At 50.8% G+C, this 17,504-nt stretch overlaps 1 protein-coding gene across 2 annotated transcripts in view; it reads left to right on the plus strand.

The window, feature by feature from the left end:
* AK8 (adenylate kinase 8) overlaps window positions 1-17,504 on the plus strand; it is a 162,717-nt gene that overhangs the window by 27,822 nt on the left and 117,391 nt on the right. For both annotated transcript variants that reach the window (XM_075559083.1, XM_075559084.1), the window contains one exon: window positions 2,867-2,935. In XM_075559083.1, coding sequence (XP_075415198.1) covers window positions 2,867-2,935 — 69 coding nt within the window. The remainder of the gene's footprint in view (window positions 1-2,866; window positions 2,936-17,504) is intronic.

Here is a 17,504-nt window from a genome sequence, read left to right on the forward strand (position 1 = left end):
TTTGCCAGCACACAGGGAGCCCGCTGTTTTTGAGACTAGGGGCGCTTGCCCATGTGCTCTTGCTTCCAAAGTCCAGTTGGACTGTCTTCCTCCCTCCGGCCATTCTCCTCCCTCCTGCCTTGCTGACTCCATTTGACCCTGAGACAAACATGAAGGAAGTGCTCCCCCTCCTGTCTTCCTCATGGCAAGCCCCTCCTCCCCCCGCCAAAGGAAGAGGCATGTAGCAGACTTTTTCTGCAGGCTGAAGTTGCGGAGGGCCATTACAACACAGGACAGGAGAGAGCCAAACCCAAGGCTGCACGGTAGCTTCTTCAGTGCTCCAGACTCTCTCTGACCGGCCATGTCTCTCCAGGAGCCTGTCAGGATTCAGTGCTGTGGGGTCTGTTCCCTCCCTTCAAAGCCTCTTCTTTTTTACTCTGTGCCTGCTCTTACTCTCCTCACACCTCCCAACTCCCCTGCATCTGCCCGTCAGGCCCAAGAGACAGTTCTTGTCCTCTAGAACCTTGACCAGGTGACTGCAAATCAGCCACAGCTTTGAAACCAGAGTTGCCTTGAAAGCATTCTCGGATCAGCTCCCAGTTTGCTTAAGTCAGGACAGGACCAGGCTTCCCTGCCCCTATCAGGACTCCTTTGGGGGACAGGGACCAGAGTTGGGCAGACCAGGAGTCTCTGTTCATCCCTTCCTCCCTCTACTCTTGAAGCTCCTACTTCTGAATCAAAATGCCCCTTTGTGCTGAGCCCAGGGGATGCGAGGTCCCTAGAGTGGGGCTGGCGATGGGATGGCGCTGAGGACCTAACTGGAGTTGAACTTGTCCTCATGCTACCCACTGCCCCACTCCCCCCCATCCCACTCCACCCCCATCCAGATGAAGATGTGAAGGGATGTGTTCAAGGGGGCACTGCCCAGGGCAAGGCCGGGACTTGCACCCCGCATTGACTGCCTCTGAGGATGAACAGATTGGCCATCCCCCCAAGTGGCCCCCACAGGAGGCCACTGACAGCCATGTGCAGCACTAGAAAGAGCAAACAGAGATCCAGAGCTGGAGCAGAGCTCACCATTAACAGTAGTGCAGTCGGGGTGAGGGTGGGGTGTGCATGGGGGTGTGCCACTGCCACCAGGGAAGTGAGAGCCCAAGGGGCAGGAGGGGCTTCCTTGGGCCCCCTTGAGTCCCTGGTGATTCCTCTCCCCGAGAGCGTCTTCAAGGGATAAGGGTGGCAAGCTCTTGGAAAGGGAGCCTGAGTCCTATGAAGACAGTTTGGTAGAGCCCCCCCCCTCCCACGCCCCTGCTGCCGGTGTGACACATCAAAGCCAGCACAGAGACAGTGCAGTGGCAGCAAGCGGCGGGGGGCACTCAGGAGGGGCCACACTCAAAGTCACAGACTTGTCCCCTGCCGAGTGGGGCTGCTGGAGGGGGGAGTGGCGCTGTGCCTTGCTTGGGCCTGCTGCCTTTCAACTTCCTTGTTCTTTGCTTGGCTCACGCTGCTCTGGTGGCTCTGGCACCTGTTGGCATGCTGTCTCCTGAATGAGTCCTGTCAGGGAGGGGAGCTGCGTCTAGGAAAACAGCCTCTGTTTCGGGGAGGGGGGGCGTGTTGGCAAGGGAGGGGGTGGGATGGAAGGATGGGGAGAGGAGGGGCCGGGCTGCTTCCAGTGTAGCCCTTCCCAGACACCCCAGTACGTGTGTTTACTTAAGCTAGGTATTCTACAAGGGAGGTCCCAGGACCAGAAGCACCAGCCCCACCTAGGAACTTTCTAGAAATGCAGATGCTTAGGCCTACCTCAAATCTTTAAAAAAACAAACAAACAAACAAACAAACAAACAAACACCAAAGTCCCTGCCATCAAAGCGATTTCAGCTCATAGCAAGGACGTAGGGCAGAGGAGCATTGCTCGTGAGGCCTTGTGAGACTGGACGACTTTGCAAGAGCGGAGAGCCTCCTCTTCCCCCTGCAGTGGGAGGCAGCACTCTGCTCTGCAGGCTCTCCTGGCCTCAGAGGTGCGCTCGGGTTTGAGAGCCACTGGTCTGAGCAAGAGGGGGGGTGGGAGTGGGGAAGGGTGCTGTAAGGACAGCGCGCTGCCTCAGGAGATGTTGGAACTGGGGGACAGACACCAGCTGCTCCCCTCCTCTCTGGTCTTCTCTCTCCTCTGCATGTCTCCATCACCTTGCCTTCACCGTCGCCTGTGCCGCACCCCTCTCTCTGGCCCTTGGCTGCCCATGGCGGGCCCAGAACTTTCAATTGCACACACCACAAGCCCTGTTGCCCTCCCTCGTCCTCTCACTCTGCTTGTCTCCAGCGCCAGACCACCCAATAAGCGAGGCAAGCACGGGTTTACTTGTGCTTGTTTACTGGCCTGTAGTGAACAATTTCACCTGTGTGATAGTTCCGAACAGATGCAGTTGTTCACGGTAGATGTGCGCTTTCCTCGATTCCGGGTAATCTGCCCGCTTGTCTTCGGGTAGCAAGTCCACATTCCTGGAGTGGTCCTGAAACAGCTCTGCTTGCAGACTGAGACTCAGCCCCAAACGAGACAGCCCCGGGCTATTCTGGGGAAGGCAGGGGAAGCCTTCTGGGCAGCAGGGCACACGATAAGCAAGATCATGGAGCTAGGCAAAGGTTTTGAGGGTGTGAACCTGTACGAGGGTTGGGGGAGGAGGGAGGCCATGAAGAGATGGGGGAGGGAGTACACAACTCCAAGGAGTTAGGATGGCAGCAAATAGTGCTTCTGGCCTTTAAAGCAGCCACAGGCCTTTAGTCAGGGGCTGGGGGAACCCTCTGGTCACTTGGCTGCCATGCCTGCCAGTCGTGTGTACTTGACTTCTCAAGGGGCGAGCTCAGCCCCTCACTCGGTGTGTGTTGTTTCCTCTAGAAGGTTCCCAGCAGACTGCTGGTCAGACTGATTCAGGATCGCCTAAATGATGAAGACTGCATCAAGAGGGTAAGACCCCTGTGCCAGGTCACCTGTGGGGGATCCCCTCGGGGGGATGGGGCTCCATGTCCAGGCCAAAGGGGAGGGCGAAGGGGTGTGTATATTAATCTCTCAGAGCAGAGATCTACAGAAATGCTGTCTAGCAAGCATTTGATGCTACGCATTTCCTTCTACATACTGCTTTAGCTGCATTGTGTAGTTTTTGATCTACTATATTTTCACTGCTTTTAAAATATTTCCTAATTGCACTTAGGAAGTCCCTTGTGACTGAAACGTTATTTACAAGTGTGTTGTTTGCTTTCCCAGTGTCTGGAGCATTTCCTCTTTTCTCTCTGGTTCTGATTTCTAGTTTAAGTCAATACGGTGTATGCGTTCACTTCTTTCCCATTTGGTTTATGACCTACGATATGGTCTCTTTTATTTTGCTTATTTTTGTTTTTTCTCGGATAATATTTTTATTGGCATATCATACTCACTCCAGTATATCCCTTCCCTTCCCACACAGTTCTGCTGTTTAATCCCATCGGGTGGGGCTGTACAATCATCTTTACTATCAACTCCCCCTGCTCCCCGCCATTCTCCCCCTGTCCCCCTCACTTCCTGTACCCTAAGGGAACCCTTACTCTTGTCCGTGTCTCTGAGGGGTCATCCCCCTTGACTACCACGCACCGAGCAATCTTAAAGGTACAAATGAACACACACAGGTCTAACATGACCAGTGTGAGGTATGTCACATGCAGACCACAAGAATAAGGGGATGCAGTCTTAGGGACCTAGAGGATAGCTACGCAGTTCATCAGTGCCACACCGCACCCTGGATTTGTCCTCCGTTACGTGAAGCCCTTCGAAAAGAGACTGTCTAATTGTCTTGCTGGTGGACTTTGGGTCTCCACTCCATCCAGTCCTTCATATCAATTTGGATGCCTGTTTTTGACATGGACGATTTTAGTGATTATTTCATATTCATTTGGAAAAAAATATATTTTATTGTTCAGATGCATTTGAATTATGATGTTGGCAATGGCGTGGACTGCCAGATATCTGTCTTGGAAGGAGTACATTTGAAATGCTCCTTAGAGATGTCGGACAGTGTAAGACATGACAAAATAATCATAATTTATAAATTATCAAGGGTTTGTGAGGAAGGGGGTGTAGGGAGTGAGGGAAAAAATGAGGAGCAGATCCCAAGGGCTCAAGTAGCAAGACAACACTTTGAGAATGATGATGGCAACAGATGTACAAATGTGCTCGACACAGTGGATGGATGGATGGATTGTGATAAGAGCTGTACGAGTCCCCAGTAAAATGATTTTTTTAAATGCTCCTTAGAAGTGAAGCTGGAGAGACTTGGTCTTATGTATTAAAGACTTGTCTTTGGAGAAGGGCATGGTGCTTAGTTGGTAAAGCAGAGAATCATTGAAAAAGAAGAAGATTGAAATAACTCAATCAAGTGACTTTAACAATGAGTCAAACTTAGCAGTGGTTGTGGGTCGGGGTAGCCTTGTGCAGTGTTTCGCTCTGTTGTACATAGGGTGCTATGGGTTGGGACCAACTTGACGGCACTTAAAATCGACAATATCAGGCAGCCGATTTCGTTGTACTCAGACCACACATTCCAACCCGGCCTCCCCTGAGCTGCTCTCAATGCCAGTTGTGTTTTCAATCCTTTGTAGTGCTCTTCAACTCTGTCCTACATGTGGGCCAGTCCACTGGGCTTTCTGGGCCACCGGCAGAAAGTTCCATTCGAGTCTGCGGGATGCCGTTCAGGATCAGCCCATCCATGTGTAGCTTGTGAGTGGGCGCGTGATTTCACATACCGTTTTACTTGGCTGGTTTCTTGAACTGCCCTTTCTGCTGTCTCCTTGGAAACTTCTGATTCCCTGGCCGGGTGAAGTGCAGTTACTTAGTATTTAACTCTCATCAAATGACTGGATGGGAGAATGCAATTAAGGTGCAGAGGACTCTGATGAGGATATTGATCAATTTTACCATTTCCCGGGCCATAAAGTGAGTCATCTCAGATGCAGGCATGGAGAATCCCACTCCCTCAAGAAAGTAGAGCCATGAGCAAAACACTTCCGAGATCCCTGTGTGGAGACACGGCAGTGGCAGCAGAGACCATGAGTTAGTGGGCATCGACCCTCGGCCAGACTCAGCACATACTGAACCATGAGACAGAAAGGCAGTCTTCCCGTGGAATGAGTGAAGCTGAGAGCCCTTGGGCATTTATTAGTGCTGAAGGAGCTTTGAGGCCCTTGACTGAGCAGGGCCAAATGACTTAGAATCCTGGCCAGCCAAGTTGACACAATACCTAGCAAAATTATGTAACTATGAACAGGATTGCTCTCGTAGGCATACCTCCCATTATCCTGTTGATGGGTGCCCTGGACTGGGAAGGGAGTTTAGTGTTTGTGTGTGTTTTTTAATTTATATCAAGAAATGGCTCACATGGTTGTCAAAGTGGGCAGATCTAAGCCCAAAGTAGTTGAAGTCTGTGGTCAGATGTTAGGCTCGAGGCTTTTCCTGGCTCACAGAATCTGAAGGCTGATGACCGGCAGGAAGACTACAGATGGGTGGCTTCAGAAGCAGTGGAATACAAGACCAGCAAGCAGGCTTATGATGATAGAAGTGATGAATTTAAGGGTGGCGGGCAATATGGCAGGCCATTGGCTCAAGTCCAAAGACCCAAAGGCCCATGAGCCTAGAAGCAGGATCCAGAGCCAGCAAAAGGCATGAAGCAAGCTTTTCAACAGGGTCCCCTTATAGAGGAAGCAGGCCACACCCCCAAAGAAATTTCCTTTCAATTGACTGCATCAGGGCTGTGACATGCATGAAAGGGTTGCATTCTACCCTAATCTTTAGATTGTTTGACTGTGATGACATTGTATCGGGTAAAGTCCTGGGGGGATTATTTAGTGTCAGCTGCCAAACCACTGAGAATCTTGGCCCAGCCAAGTTGACACAGTACCTAACTATCACAATTACGTAACTATGAACATGATTGCTCGCGTAGGCATACCTTTTCTCATCCTGTTGGTGGTCGTCATGGGTTGGGATGGGAGTTCATCGTGCGCCGGGTCTGGCCGAGGGCGGCTGCCCACTAGCTCATCTTTGCATCAGCCCTACGGATTTCAGAGATGCGGTATCTGGATTTGCTCAGGTTGCATATCTTGCTCAAGGACTCACAGTAGCTCCAGAACCGAGATGGAAAGATAGTCAGGCTTTGGGCCCTCTCTTCTTATGTAAAAGACCACATCTCATGAGGCCACAGCAGCATCACCCCGGCAGAACTCTAAGGAACTCTTGCTTCCTTAGACCTCATTTTCCCCATCAGTAAAACGAGAGGACGGGCCTTGAGCACAGAAGTTCTGCCTGGCCTTAAAATTCTGAACATGCCCACACCGTTGTTACCTGTGGAGTAAAGAAATATCTCCTTTAATTTGTTTTAAAATTTCTTCTAAGCTTCAAGGGACATCCAATACCTTTTTCATCTCTTCCCGGTGGAGACAGGGTTTCCAGAGCAAGAGGTTAGACTTCTAATTATCTGCTTTGGTTGTTCAAAGGCAAAACAAAACCCCTTCCAAAATAAACAGGCTTGCTTGCTTTTAGGGAGAAAAATGACACATATGCATATTCATTTATATGGTAATTATTATTATTTAACTACACAGGGACTAGCATCGCTAATTTAGAGCACAGGAAGAATGCTGTTCAGGGAACAAATAATGCAATCATAGCCCATCAGGATTCTGTAGTTAATGTTGGCTTTTTCCCCAACCCCCTCTTTCTTTCTTTTTGGTCTAATGCAATCTCTTTGAAGAAATTCTTTGAAGTGACCATCAAATGCGTTGAAGAAAGAGAAATTATCACTTGGTATTGGAACCTCCAAAGGAAGTGAGCTCTTCTTGCTGGAGCCCCATTGGCCATTCCCTAGAGAATGCCAGGTTCTTGGGTCAGACAGTGCTCCCCTCTTCAAACCACATCTCTGGGGCTAAGAAATCAGGTGCTGAGCTCCGGAAACTTGGAGTGGGGAGAAAGTTCTGTATCTAAGAGACTCTGCAGTTTCCCTTGACCATAGTGACCAGTGTGCAGTCCGTTTTATTTAGATTATTGAGAATCTCACCCCTTCCCCTGGCTCCTCATCTGTCTCCCTACAGCTCCCTAGATTCTTCACAGTTCTCTCTCCACATTTCAGCCAGACGATGGCTCATTCAAACCTCCGTGGATATATTTCTTGAATGTCACCCCCTCCTTGATTCCAAAGGAATCAAAGTCCCCCCCTTTCCCTGTCCCTCAGTGACCCAGATTCCTGCTTCCTGGCATCCAATTTGCCTGTCATTCCCTCCTCTTGGTAGAATGGGACCTGTAACCTGGTTATAAGTAAATAGAATATAGCAAAGGTGAGGTGACGTCACTTCTGTAATTGTGTTACGTTATCTGAGATTTTTCTTAAAAGTCGAGCAGAGCGTTTCCTCGCTCGCTGGATGAAGTAAGCTGCCATGCTGGAGAAGCCCGGGCCAAGGGGCTTCAGGCAGCCTCTAGGCTTCAGCCAGCAAGCAGCTGGGACCTTCAGTCATACAACTGCAAGGAAACGGATTCTACCCCAAACCCGAATTCACACCTGGAGGGGATTCCTCCTCAGTTAAGCCTCCAGATGAGAACACAGCCCACCACCTCCATCACCGGCTGGTGAGATCCTGAACAGAGAACTGGGCTGAGCTGTGCCAAACTCTTGGCCCACGGGAAGCTGTGGGACAGCACGAGCAGCTAAGATTGTGATCATTTGTTGCACAACAATCGAGCACTAATATCCACAGACATTTTCTCACTGTTCTAAGTACCTGTACCAGGCAGCTGGACAACTACTTGTCACAGTTTGAATAACTCCTTCGGCTCACTTTAGACAGATCTTCAGGGAATCCTCTTTGGCCTGCCCACTCCTAGACTAGACTAGACTAGACTGGGTTTCCCGCTATACTTTTTTCTCCTCTTTCTTCCTCGCCAGTGCTTTCCCAGTACCATCTGGACTGAGCTCTGTGAGGGCAGGGGCGGTGTCTCTCCCACTCACCACAGGTCCCCCAACCAGCACCCTTGGCACCTGGCCTGGGCTGGGTGCTCAGTAAATGTTATCTATCTGCAGAATGCAGTGCCATCTCAGCGAAACCTCTCCGGCTTGCTACTGGCCCAGGGAGGGGAAGGCATTTACAATCTGCATGTCCCAATTTGAACCTATTGGTCTTAAAGTTTCCTGGGGGTAAAATTTTTGGCTAATGCCCCAAACCATGGAGGTCTCTTTAGCAGCTGTCCTCCTCACCTCTTAAAACGGCCTTCCATGATTAGTGCTTCTCACTTCCCATTTGTCTCTGGGCTCCCACTTCTTGATCAAGGTCAACAGTTGTCCGGAAAGGTGGGGTTGCGGCACAACACCCAAAGTCCGTATTTCTGAGAACTGATCTTGCCACCGTGTGCTGAGACTTGTCTGCATGTTTCCTCTCCATTCCTTCCATCAGCTCGGCTTTAAACACATGAACGGCCCTGGCTTCCTCTTTCACACAGGGAGTCCAGGACCTGACTTGGAAGCCTGGGTGAGCAGGTGTACCAGGCCACTGGCCACCTGACGAAAGGTGCTATTGCACCTGACTTGTTTGTGACTCGGGGGCCAGACCTGGGAAGACCTCATCTTCCTACTCCCTCCTGGGGATCATCCGATTCATTCTCTGGGCCTGAAGTCCAGCTGCAGGATAAAAGAAGGCGAGGCTTGTAGTATTGCTTCTGTGAGCTGGCCAGGCACCTCCCTGTCAGAAGATCCCAGGACCCCAGCCCCACAGAGGCACCTGCTCGGACCCTTCTCCAGGACTGTCTTCTGCCTCCAGTCCAGGCAGAGGAGGTCTGGGCGGCGCTGGTGGTCGCAGTGGCCCGGGAAGAACAGTAATCCTCCCTGGGGTCTTTATTTCCTAGTTGATCTTAGTCCTGTCCATACCCTTGTGACCTATGGTACCCATTGGGCTGCTAACTTCAAGATCAGCAGTTCGAAACCACCAGCTGCTCCTCTGAGAAAGACAGGGCTTTCTATGTCCATAAAGAGTTGTAGTCTCAGTAACTGGCTGGGGCAGCAGCTCCTCCTGTCCTGGAGGGTCGCTCTGAGTCAGCGTGGCTTCCATGACTGTGACTTTGGTGTCTCTGTTTTTGATCCACACGGCCCTTGGCCTGCGGAAAGGAAGAGGTGAAAGAGGAGGCCTTGGGATAAATGGGACAAATGAGCCCACAAAAACAAAACCCAAACCCATGACACGAACACACATCATCAAAACGAGCATCTAAACCTTTCTTCAAATCCTCTTTAGAAAATCTCTGAGCTACTACGTGTTTTTCAGACGGGGAAAACTGAGGCCTGGGTAGAGGAGGGGACCTGGCTGAGACTAGAGAGCAGTGAGCCAGGGCAGCAGGGATTTTACACACTGCCACACTGGTGCCTCATCCCTGGCTGTGTTAGGCCGGGTTCATGAGAGAAACAAAACCAGAGACACTCATGTGTGTACCATAGAGCTTTATATCACAGAGCAATTGCATATTGAGAAAACATCCCAGCCCAGGCCAGGTCAAGTCCATAAGTCGGATGTTAACCCTTAAGTCCAATACCAGTCTATGAATTCCTCCTTAGACTCAGGTAGCACATGCAATGATGCCAGATGCGGGAAGATCACAGGCCGGAAAGTCCTGTGGATCCAATGGCACGGGAGCATCTCAGCAATAGCTCCTCCAGCTCTCAGAGGGGTCTCCTCAACAGGAAGTTGACACAGAGAGAAGGTGTGTGGCCCGCCTCTTCCGATGGCAGAATCAAGAGAGAGGAAATTCCCAGAATCCCCATGAGAAGACCACGCCCACAAGGAGGCATCATCAGACTGTGACCTGATTGACAGGATAGACTCTACCCCATCGTTCTTTTATCAAGTTGACATGGAATTATATCATTACACTGCTGGCTGAGCCTGTAGCGGGCCTTTAACAAGGATGTGTTTGTGCCACCAGATGGGCATCGTGTCGGTAAAGTAGAGCGGCCCTCCATGAGATGGGCTAGCCCCTCGGGCTCAAACATCGCAACCCCCGCCAAGGTGGGGCGGGCCAGGCCACGTTGTTGCCTTACACAGAAGGTTGGGTTGGAGCGGATGTGAAGGTGGCCAACACTAGCAATAGAGCCAGACTGAGCCAGTAGGTCACAAGCTCGAACACAGCCTGAGTGGGGAAAAGGGAGGATGTTTTCTCTGGTACCAGGGGTCGGCAAACTCTTGAGATGGAAGAGCCAATCCTGTCCCTCATAGACATTTAAAAATTATTCGAGAGCCATACATCTACTTTTAAAAACAAATGAAAGCACCATCATCTGACTAATTGCCTTCACATTTTTCAATATTACTTCTGAGCCACATGTATGCACCAAAAGAGCTAGCAAGGGGAGGAAGCAAGGTGCCCATCTACGTTGGCCATCATGAAAAGGCATCAGGAATGAGACACGATGGTCCCACAGATGGCTCCTGCCCTCCTCTCTGGGGTGGTGTGCGCCGTCCCTCACATATCCCAGCTGGAGGGGGGGCAGCAGATGGGAGAGGGCAGAGGGGAACCAGTGAGAGAGCGTGGCCATTCCTGGGCACGAGCCCCCTGCCATCCACCCGCAGGCTCGGCCTGCTGTGGGACAGTCGTGCCCGTCAGTGCATGGGTCGCCTGGCTCTCTGACTGAGGGAGGTCATACGACAGAGTGCTCAGCACAGCGCCCAGCCCTGGGGTCTGCCTAGGCTGAGGCGAGGCTTACCCCCATTAACAGAACTAGGTGAAGGCAACTAGAGAGGGTCACATGCAAACAGAAGAAGGAGCTGCCCACCAGGGGGCCTTCAGAAAGTTGTGGAAAGCTGGAATTAGAAAGTAGTGGATGTTTTTCCCTGCCAACGTTTGGAAGCTCCCTCGTCCATTGCTTTGTGTTAAGACACAGTCCTGTATACTTTGGGATCAGCCCATAACCCAGCGGCAAGGCACAGAGCAGGCTCACAGAGTCACGGTTTGAGTGAGGTCTATGACAGACCAGCAGGTTCAAAGGTCGTGCCCGAGGGAAAAGAGATGAATGGCCTGTCAGGGCTGGCAGCAGCCTGCCTCACTCGCTGCCATCCATTTGCCCCGGCTTTTTGTACGTGGCGAGTGCCCTTGGGATCGTTCCCCTGTGGCTGGGGGTGAGGCCCGGTCGGGAAGATGGTGGAAGTGAGCTGTGCCCGATGCGGAGCATTCCGAAAGCCGCCCGGAGCTCACACCTATCAGGAAAGGGCCTTGAATGCAACTCAGTCAGGACTCTGCTGCCCTGATGTTCCACAGCTAGGTGAGCGTCCTTCACCTCCCAGCTGCCCACGGTACCTGCCTCCGCCTCCCTTCTGGCTCACTCACGGCATTTCTTCATTCTCCTTCCTAAGCCACGAGCCTCAGAGCCTCTGCCCCGGTTGAGGCCACCCTTTGGCTAGCAAGATTGAGACCTACTGTGACTTTACACCATGCCTGTGCCTATGAGATACGACTCCCCAGACCACATTCTGGTACCGGATTCAAACATGCCCTTTCACATCCAGCATAACTGATCAAGAGTCCAAACCCCCACTCTGCCTTGAGCCACCTAAAGCAAACGAGATAACAGAGCCGGAGACTGAGGGGTCATCGGGACATAATTGGCCTCTATTTCAGCAAAGTTCAAAAACTGTTAGCTTGTCCAACAACTGTTTGGGCCTGTGATCTTGTTGTCCTCCAAATCAGGAAGAACAAAACCTAAAACCAGAACAAAGGCTAAACGGAGGCGCTGGAGAGCAGGGTGGTCCAGTGAGAGAAGGGTGAAAATAATGGCCTGGATTAGCACATGGGACGCTTCAGACAGAGACTGCACCAGGCTCTGAGGCATTTCCTGGCGGAGTCCTTACCACTGTCCTATGAGATTTTCAATAGGTACGTCTTAGGGGGTACCCATGAACTTGACTCAAATTGCATTTATCATCCTGAGGACTGACTGCCTTCCACATGCATACCAAAGGGGTGTAGTAAAATTCACAGCCATGAAACTATATCACTTATTTAGGAACCCGGTGGCATCATTGAGGACACATTGGGCTTCTGACCACAAGGTCAGCAGGTCAAAACCATCGGCCTCTCCCAGGAAGAAAGATGAGGCGGCTTTAGTCTGCCAAGATTTACAGTGTTGGAGACCCACTCTGCCTTATAGGGATGCTGTGAATTGAAATTGACTTGATGGCAGTGAGTGCTTGCTGTTTTTGCGATCGCTCGTTTCTCATCATTAATCTTTGGTTTTAGGAAACGTACTCCTAATATAGACCTGCTCCTTGGCTTCAGGAGGTAACTTAGCTCAGCGGATGCTGAGAACGAAACAAAGCGGAGTCTGTTTTCATACAACTCTTGGTGTAGGTGGGTGGGAGGTACAGAAATCACCCCCACTGAAAGCCAAGGAGTCCGTGGCCCAGAAGAACACCTGCCGACCGGAGGAAAGGATCCACGTGTTACTTGAGAAGAAAGCAAGCCTTCTAGAAATATCTGTTTAGCAGAAAACAGGTTCCACACAATCGCTGTCTTGAGCAGAAGGAAGAATGCCATGGGCAAGTTCCAAACTTGGACCATTCTGCCTTTGACCCCTCCTCCCCAATTCTGGGAGTCAGGAAGAGGATCGGTGATGCACCCTGCAAGCAGGTCATTTCCAGAGCGGGTGGGAGGGTCTCTGTGATGCCCATCCAACGCAGGATCCCAGCGTGTGCTCACAGGTGCACTTCTCATCCGTCTCGTTCAGACTCTCAGGTTCTTCACCATTAACCAGACCGTGTAACCAAAGGTTAAAAATGTACTTGTGGATTTCTAGGCCACTCCACCCCTTACCCACCCCTGCCACTTTTTGTTGTTGTTCCCTTTTTGGTAGCAGATTTAGGCCTCTGTCGTGAGCCAATGTTTTATAGAGAAACGTTCTCTGGGTGGAGGAGCCGGATGCTGGTGGGCAGGCCCTCCAGCTGTTTGCTTTACTCCTGGCGGCGTCATTGGGCTGTCATCCCGCAGACAGTGGGCACGGGCTTGTCTTGACCTTCACGGGTTTATAGATGTCCCATGCAGCCTCCGAGGGGTGCGGTTTTATTGATCAGCAGCTCTGGGCTGTGTGCTCCTCGAAGACAAATGCAGTTGGGCTTGCAGGGGATCAGAGAGAGAGGTCTGGACCCTGCTCGGAAAACTTACAGCAAGCGTCACAGCGAGCCAGGGCCTTCCGAGGGCTTTGCACGTCGCAGCTAGAAGCGCCGTGAGGACTCTGCGGGTTCCCTAATTTCCAGTGCTGCGGTGCGCCATCCGGGCCGGGACTGGTTGGTGGATGGAGCTAAGGCTTGTGAAGGACCCACGCAGACCACCTGTCGGCATGCTGACCAGCCACGCACGCGGGAGGAAGGCGCTTTCCCTTGAGCGTTGTGCAGATTGGCAGCCAGGCTGCTGATGGATGCTCGATGTCCTGTGGTCCCTGTCGCGGCAGCCTGGAGGGAAAAGATGATTTTAAAAGGCAGGGGCGTGTCTGCTGTTTGCACAAATGTAAACAGACTTGGGAGCAGTGGACAATGTGGGAGAGATGTGGTGACACCGGAAAAGGCTTGAACTGGATTCCAAGCAGGCCACCAACTGGATGGTGACACATTTGGTCAGAGAGAGCAGAGAAGAGTAAGCAAGCCAAGAAACCCCTTGTGGCAGTCACCTAATCTGGCGTCAGTGTAAGGATTAAGAGTGTAGGGGTGGAGTCTAGGCTGTCAATCTGGAGACAGCCAAGGAGACCTCTGTGGGCATGGCCTTCTCCTGAGAATTCTGGGAAATCTGGGACTTCCTCCTTGGAGGCAGAAGACACCGCTTTCTTTCTACTACTCCCTGGGAGACATTGCCGAAGACAAGCCACATGGACGCAACCAGATCTCAGAAGCCGGGGAAGCCACAGAGAGAGACCTGCCAGCACTGAGATGCTTACAACACCACTAGATCCAAACACTTTCTACCCACTGGCTTGTGGTCATCCTGCATTTGGCTTCATTGCATTTGTTTCATGAGTCTGGAGATTGGTATTGGACATATGGGCTAATATCAGACTTATGGCCTTGAACTGGACTGGGTTGGGATGTTTTTCAATGTTCAGTTCCTCTTGTACATAAACCTCTCCCTTATACACATATGCGTGTTTATGAATGTGTTTCTCTGGTCGACCCAGACTAACACACCCCTTTCACCAGACCAGGTCAAAGCTCCTCTTTCTCCTTTTCTTAGTGTCGTAGTTGTTGCTTTAAATTATTTGCCAACTGTGGCAAGCACGGTGGGGGCCGGCCAGGAGGCTGAACAAAAGGAGAGACGTCCATTTGCGGCGCACATGCTGTCTGCCAGCCATTGTGCTAACGCTTTATGTGCATTGTGCCATGTAACCCTAAACACTAGGAAGTTTCCAAAACTCACGCCATGGAGTTGATTCCGACCCACAGTGACCCTACTGGACAGGGTAGAACTGCACCTGTGGAATGACAAGACTGTAACTTTATGGAAGTAGAAAGCCTTGTCTTTCTCCCAGGGAACAGCTGGTGGTTTTGAACTGCTTACCTTGCGGTTAGCAACCCAACCCATAACCTCTGCACCACCAGGACTCCTACTATGAGGTATAGGTGGTGTTATTATTTTACAGATAAGAAAACAGGGAAACAGTTGGTGACTGGGGGCCTAGGGTTTCCATCTAGGTCAAAGTCATCAGTTGATAGGATTATGAAGAATTATGGAAAACTAAGGTGGGTGAGTCTTGGCATTTACTTTTCCCCAAGCTGCAATAGGTATGGCAAGGCCTCTTAGTGTGGGGGTCACAACAAACTCTGGATAGCCTTGAGAAGAAGAGGGACTCCAGAACACTTTGTTGTGCGCTTACAGGATGTGTGCGTGTGTCGAGAGGCAGTTGTGCAAACAGAACAAGGGACTACGGCATGGTTTAATATCAGTCAAGGTGTGCATGAGGGTTGTATCCTCTCTCCAATTCCATCTGTGTACTGAGCAAATCATCAGAGAAGCTGGCTTATATGGAGGAGAAGTGGCATCAGGACTGGAGGCAGTTTTATTAACAGCCGGAGCTATCCAGATGACAACAGTCTTGCTTGCTGAAAGTGAGGGGGCTCGAGGCACTTGCTGATGAAGATTGTAACCTTCAGTGTGGAATAGAACCCAATATAAAGAAGACCCAAATCCTCACAACTAGGCCAGTCGGTAATACAGTGATAAGTGGAGAAAAGATTGGCGTTGTGAAGGATTTCGTCTTACTTGGATCCACAATCAATGCTCATGGAAGCAGCAGTCAAGAGATCAAACGAGTCGCATGGGGTCAATCTGCTGCCAAGCCTCTTTAGAGAATTGAAAAGCAAGGATGTTACTTTGAGCACTGAGGTGCACTTGAGTGGCCTCATCTGCATGTGAACGGTGGGCACTGTGTAAGGAAGACTGGGAAAGAACTGATGCGTGTGAACTGTGGTGTGCTGGTGAGGCAGACTGAAAGTCCCCTGGACAGACAAGTCTGTTGTGGAAGAAGTATATTCTAAGTATACCTTCGAGGCAAGGATAGTGAGCCAATGGCTTACGTACTTTGGACGTGTTGGCAGGAGAAATCGGTCCCTGGACGAGGACATCATGCTTGGTAAAGTAGAAGGGCAGCGAAGAAGAGGCCCTCAACGAGATGGACGGACACAGTGGCTGCAACAATGGCCTCAGGCATAGGAGCACGTGCGAGGCTGGCCCAGGGCCGGACGGCGCTTCATTCTGATGTGCTTGGGGCTGCTGTGGCCCAGAACTTCCTCAGTGGCAGCTAACAACAACACGCCATAATAGATAGCACACCGTATCGACCAAATTCCCACCCAAATATGCAGACTGCCTGTAACACTAACTATACATGAAAATGCTGATTTGAAAATGCATATTTCATTGGAATGCCTTTCTATTTATTGAGACTTTGTGGAATTCTAGTATTTAAACTGATGCAGGGAGTCCCAATGGTGCAGTAGGCTATGTGTCGGGCTGCTAACCACAAGGTCAGCAGTTCAAAACCTCCTTGAGAGAAAGATGAGGCTTTCTGCTCCCGTGAAGGTTCACAGTCTCGGACACCCACAGGGGCAGTTCTGCTCTGTCCCGTAGAGTCTCTGTGAGCCAGACTGGACTCGATGGCAGCGAGTTGTGGCATTTCAGACTGATGAAATCTCCTGCTCTGAAGAAATAATGAAGAACCAGACCCGTTCTGTAGAGTTGATGCCGACGCATGTGATTCCATGTATGTACGATAGAACAGTTGTCTGGAGTTGATTTGTTTTGGAGTAAGGGAATGAATGAAGGCCAGTTTCTGAGGAGAAGAGAGACTTGAACCTGAGTAGAGGATGAACTTGGAAAGTCGTGAGCTGTTGTCCCAGCCTCAGCGCTGAGCCTGGATGGAGACTGAGTTTGGGCTCGAGGAGAGGGACTAGAGGCTGGCAGTGCATTGTTCTGATGGAGCCTGCCAGATGGAGGAACGTAATGTTCTCGATGTCATCCCACAGCTTGTCTGTTCTCCAGGTGTTCATGTTCAATATGTCAAATCTATCCTTGAGATGCTCTTTAAATTTTGGTGGGATTCACTAAAGTTCATATTGCAGACTAGTTGCAATTTTCTTCAGCTTCACCTTGAACTCGCATGAGCGATTGATAGTCTGTTCCACACGTAGCACCTTGCCTTGTATCGGCTGATAATATTGAGTTTCTCCATTGTCTCTTCCCACAGATTTAGTCAGTTTGATTCGTGTGTATTGCATCGGGAAAATCCCACAAGTGTGGTCGCCTTTTATGTTGTTGAAACAAGGTATTGGCGGTAAAGAAGTCTTGGTTTTGCAAAATTCTATCATGTGATCTCTGGCTTCCCGTCTACCTGTCACCAAAGCCATGTTTTCCAACTACTAGTCCTTTCTTTTTGTTTCCAACTTTCACAGTACAGTTGTCACCACCACATCAAAGCAATTTGATCAATTTCAGACTGAAGGCATTAGTAGAATTCCTTTTTTTTTTTTTTCAGTGCCACGTGGGTTTATTTGTACAACAAACAGCACAAGAAGACACCAGCGCCGTGCAGGCAGCAGCCCAGGGCTCACACCAGTCCCTCTCGCCCTCACAGAGAACTCTACTTTGTGGGAGCCTGGGGGCCTTTGGGAGCTTGAGCTGGGGCAGGGGCGCCTTTGGGAGCTTTTGCTGGAGTCGTGGCCTTGGCTGGAGCATCAGCCTTGCTTTGTGCCTTGGCCTTGGGCCGGCAGAGCCTCAGACCCTTGGCAGAGCCTCAGACCCTTGGCAATACGTGCCCGAGCCCGCTTGCCAAGCTTGGGGTGGGCAATGTAGGCCAGTCGGCTGAGCTTGCGGTTGACGCCCATTAGGATCTTGGCCTTGACCTCTGTGGGCTTCACAAGACCCTTGATGGCCTCAGCGCGAGCAGCCGCAGCCTTGGCTTTAGTGGTTGGGGTTTTTCCTCCCACTGATAGTTGGAGCA

The sequence above is a fragment of the Tenrec ecaudatus genome, chromosome 10 (assembly GCF_050624435.1).
Source record: "Tenrec ecaudatus isolate mTenEca1 chromosome 10, mTenEca1.hap1, whole genome shotgun sequence".
NCBI classification, from domain to species: domain Eukaryota; kingdom Metazoa; phylum Chordata; class Mammalia; order Afrosoricida; family Tenrecidae; genus Tenrec; species Tenrec ecaudatus.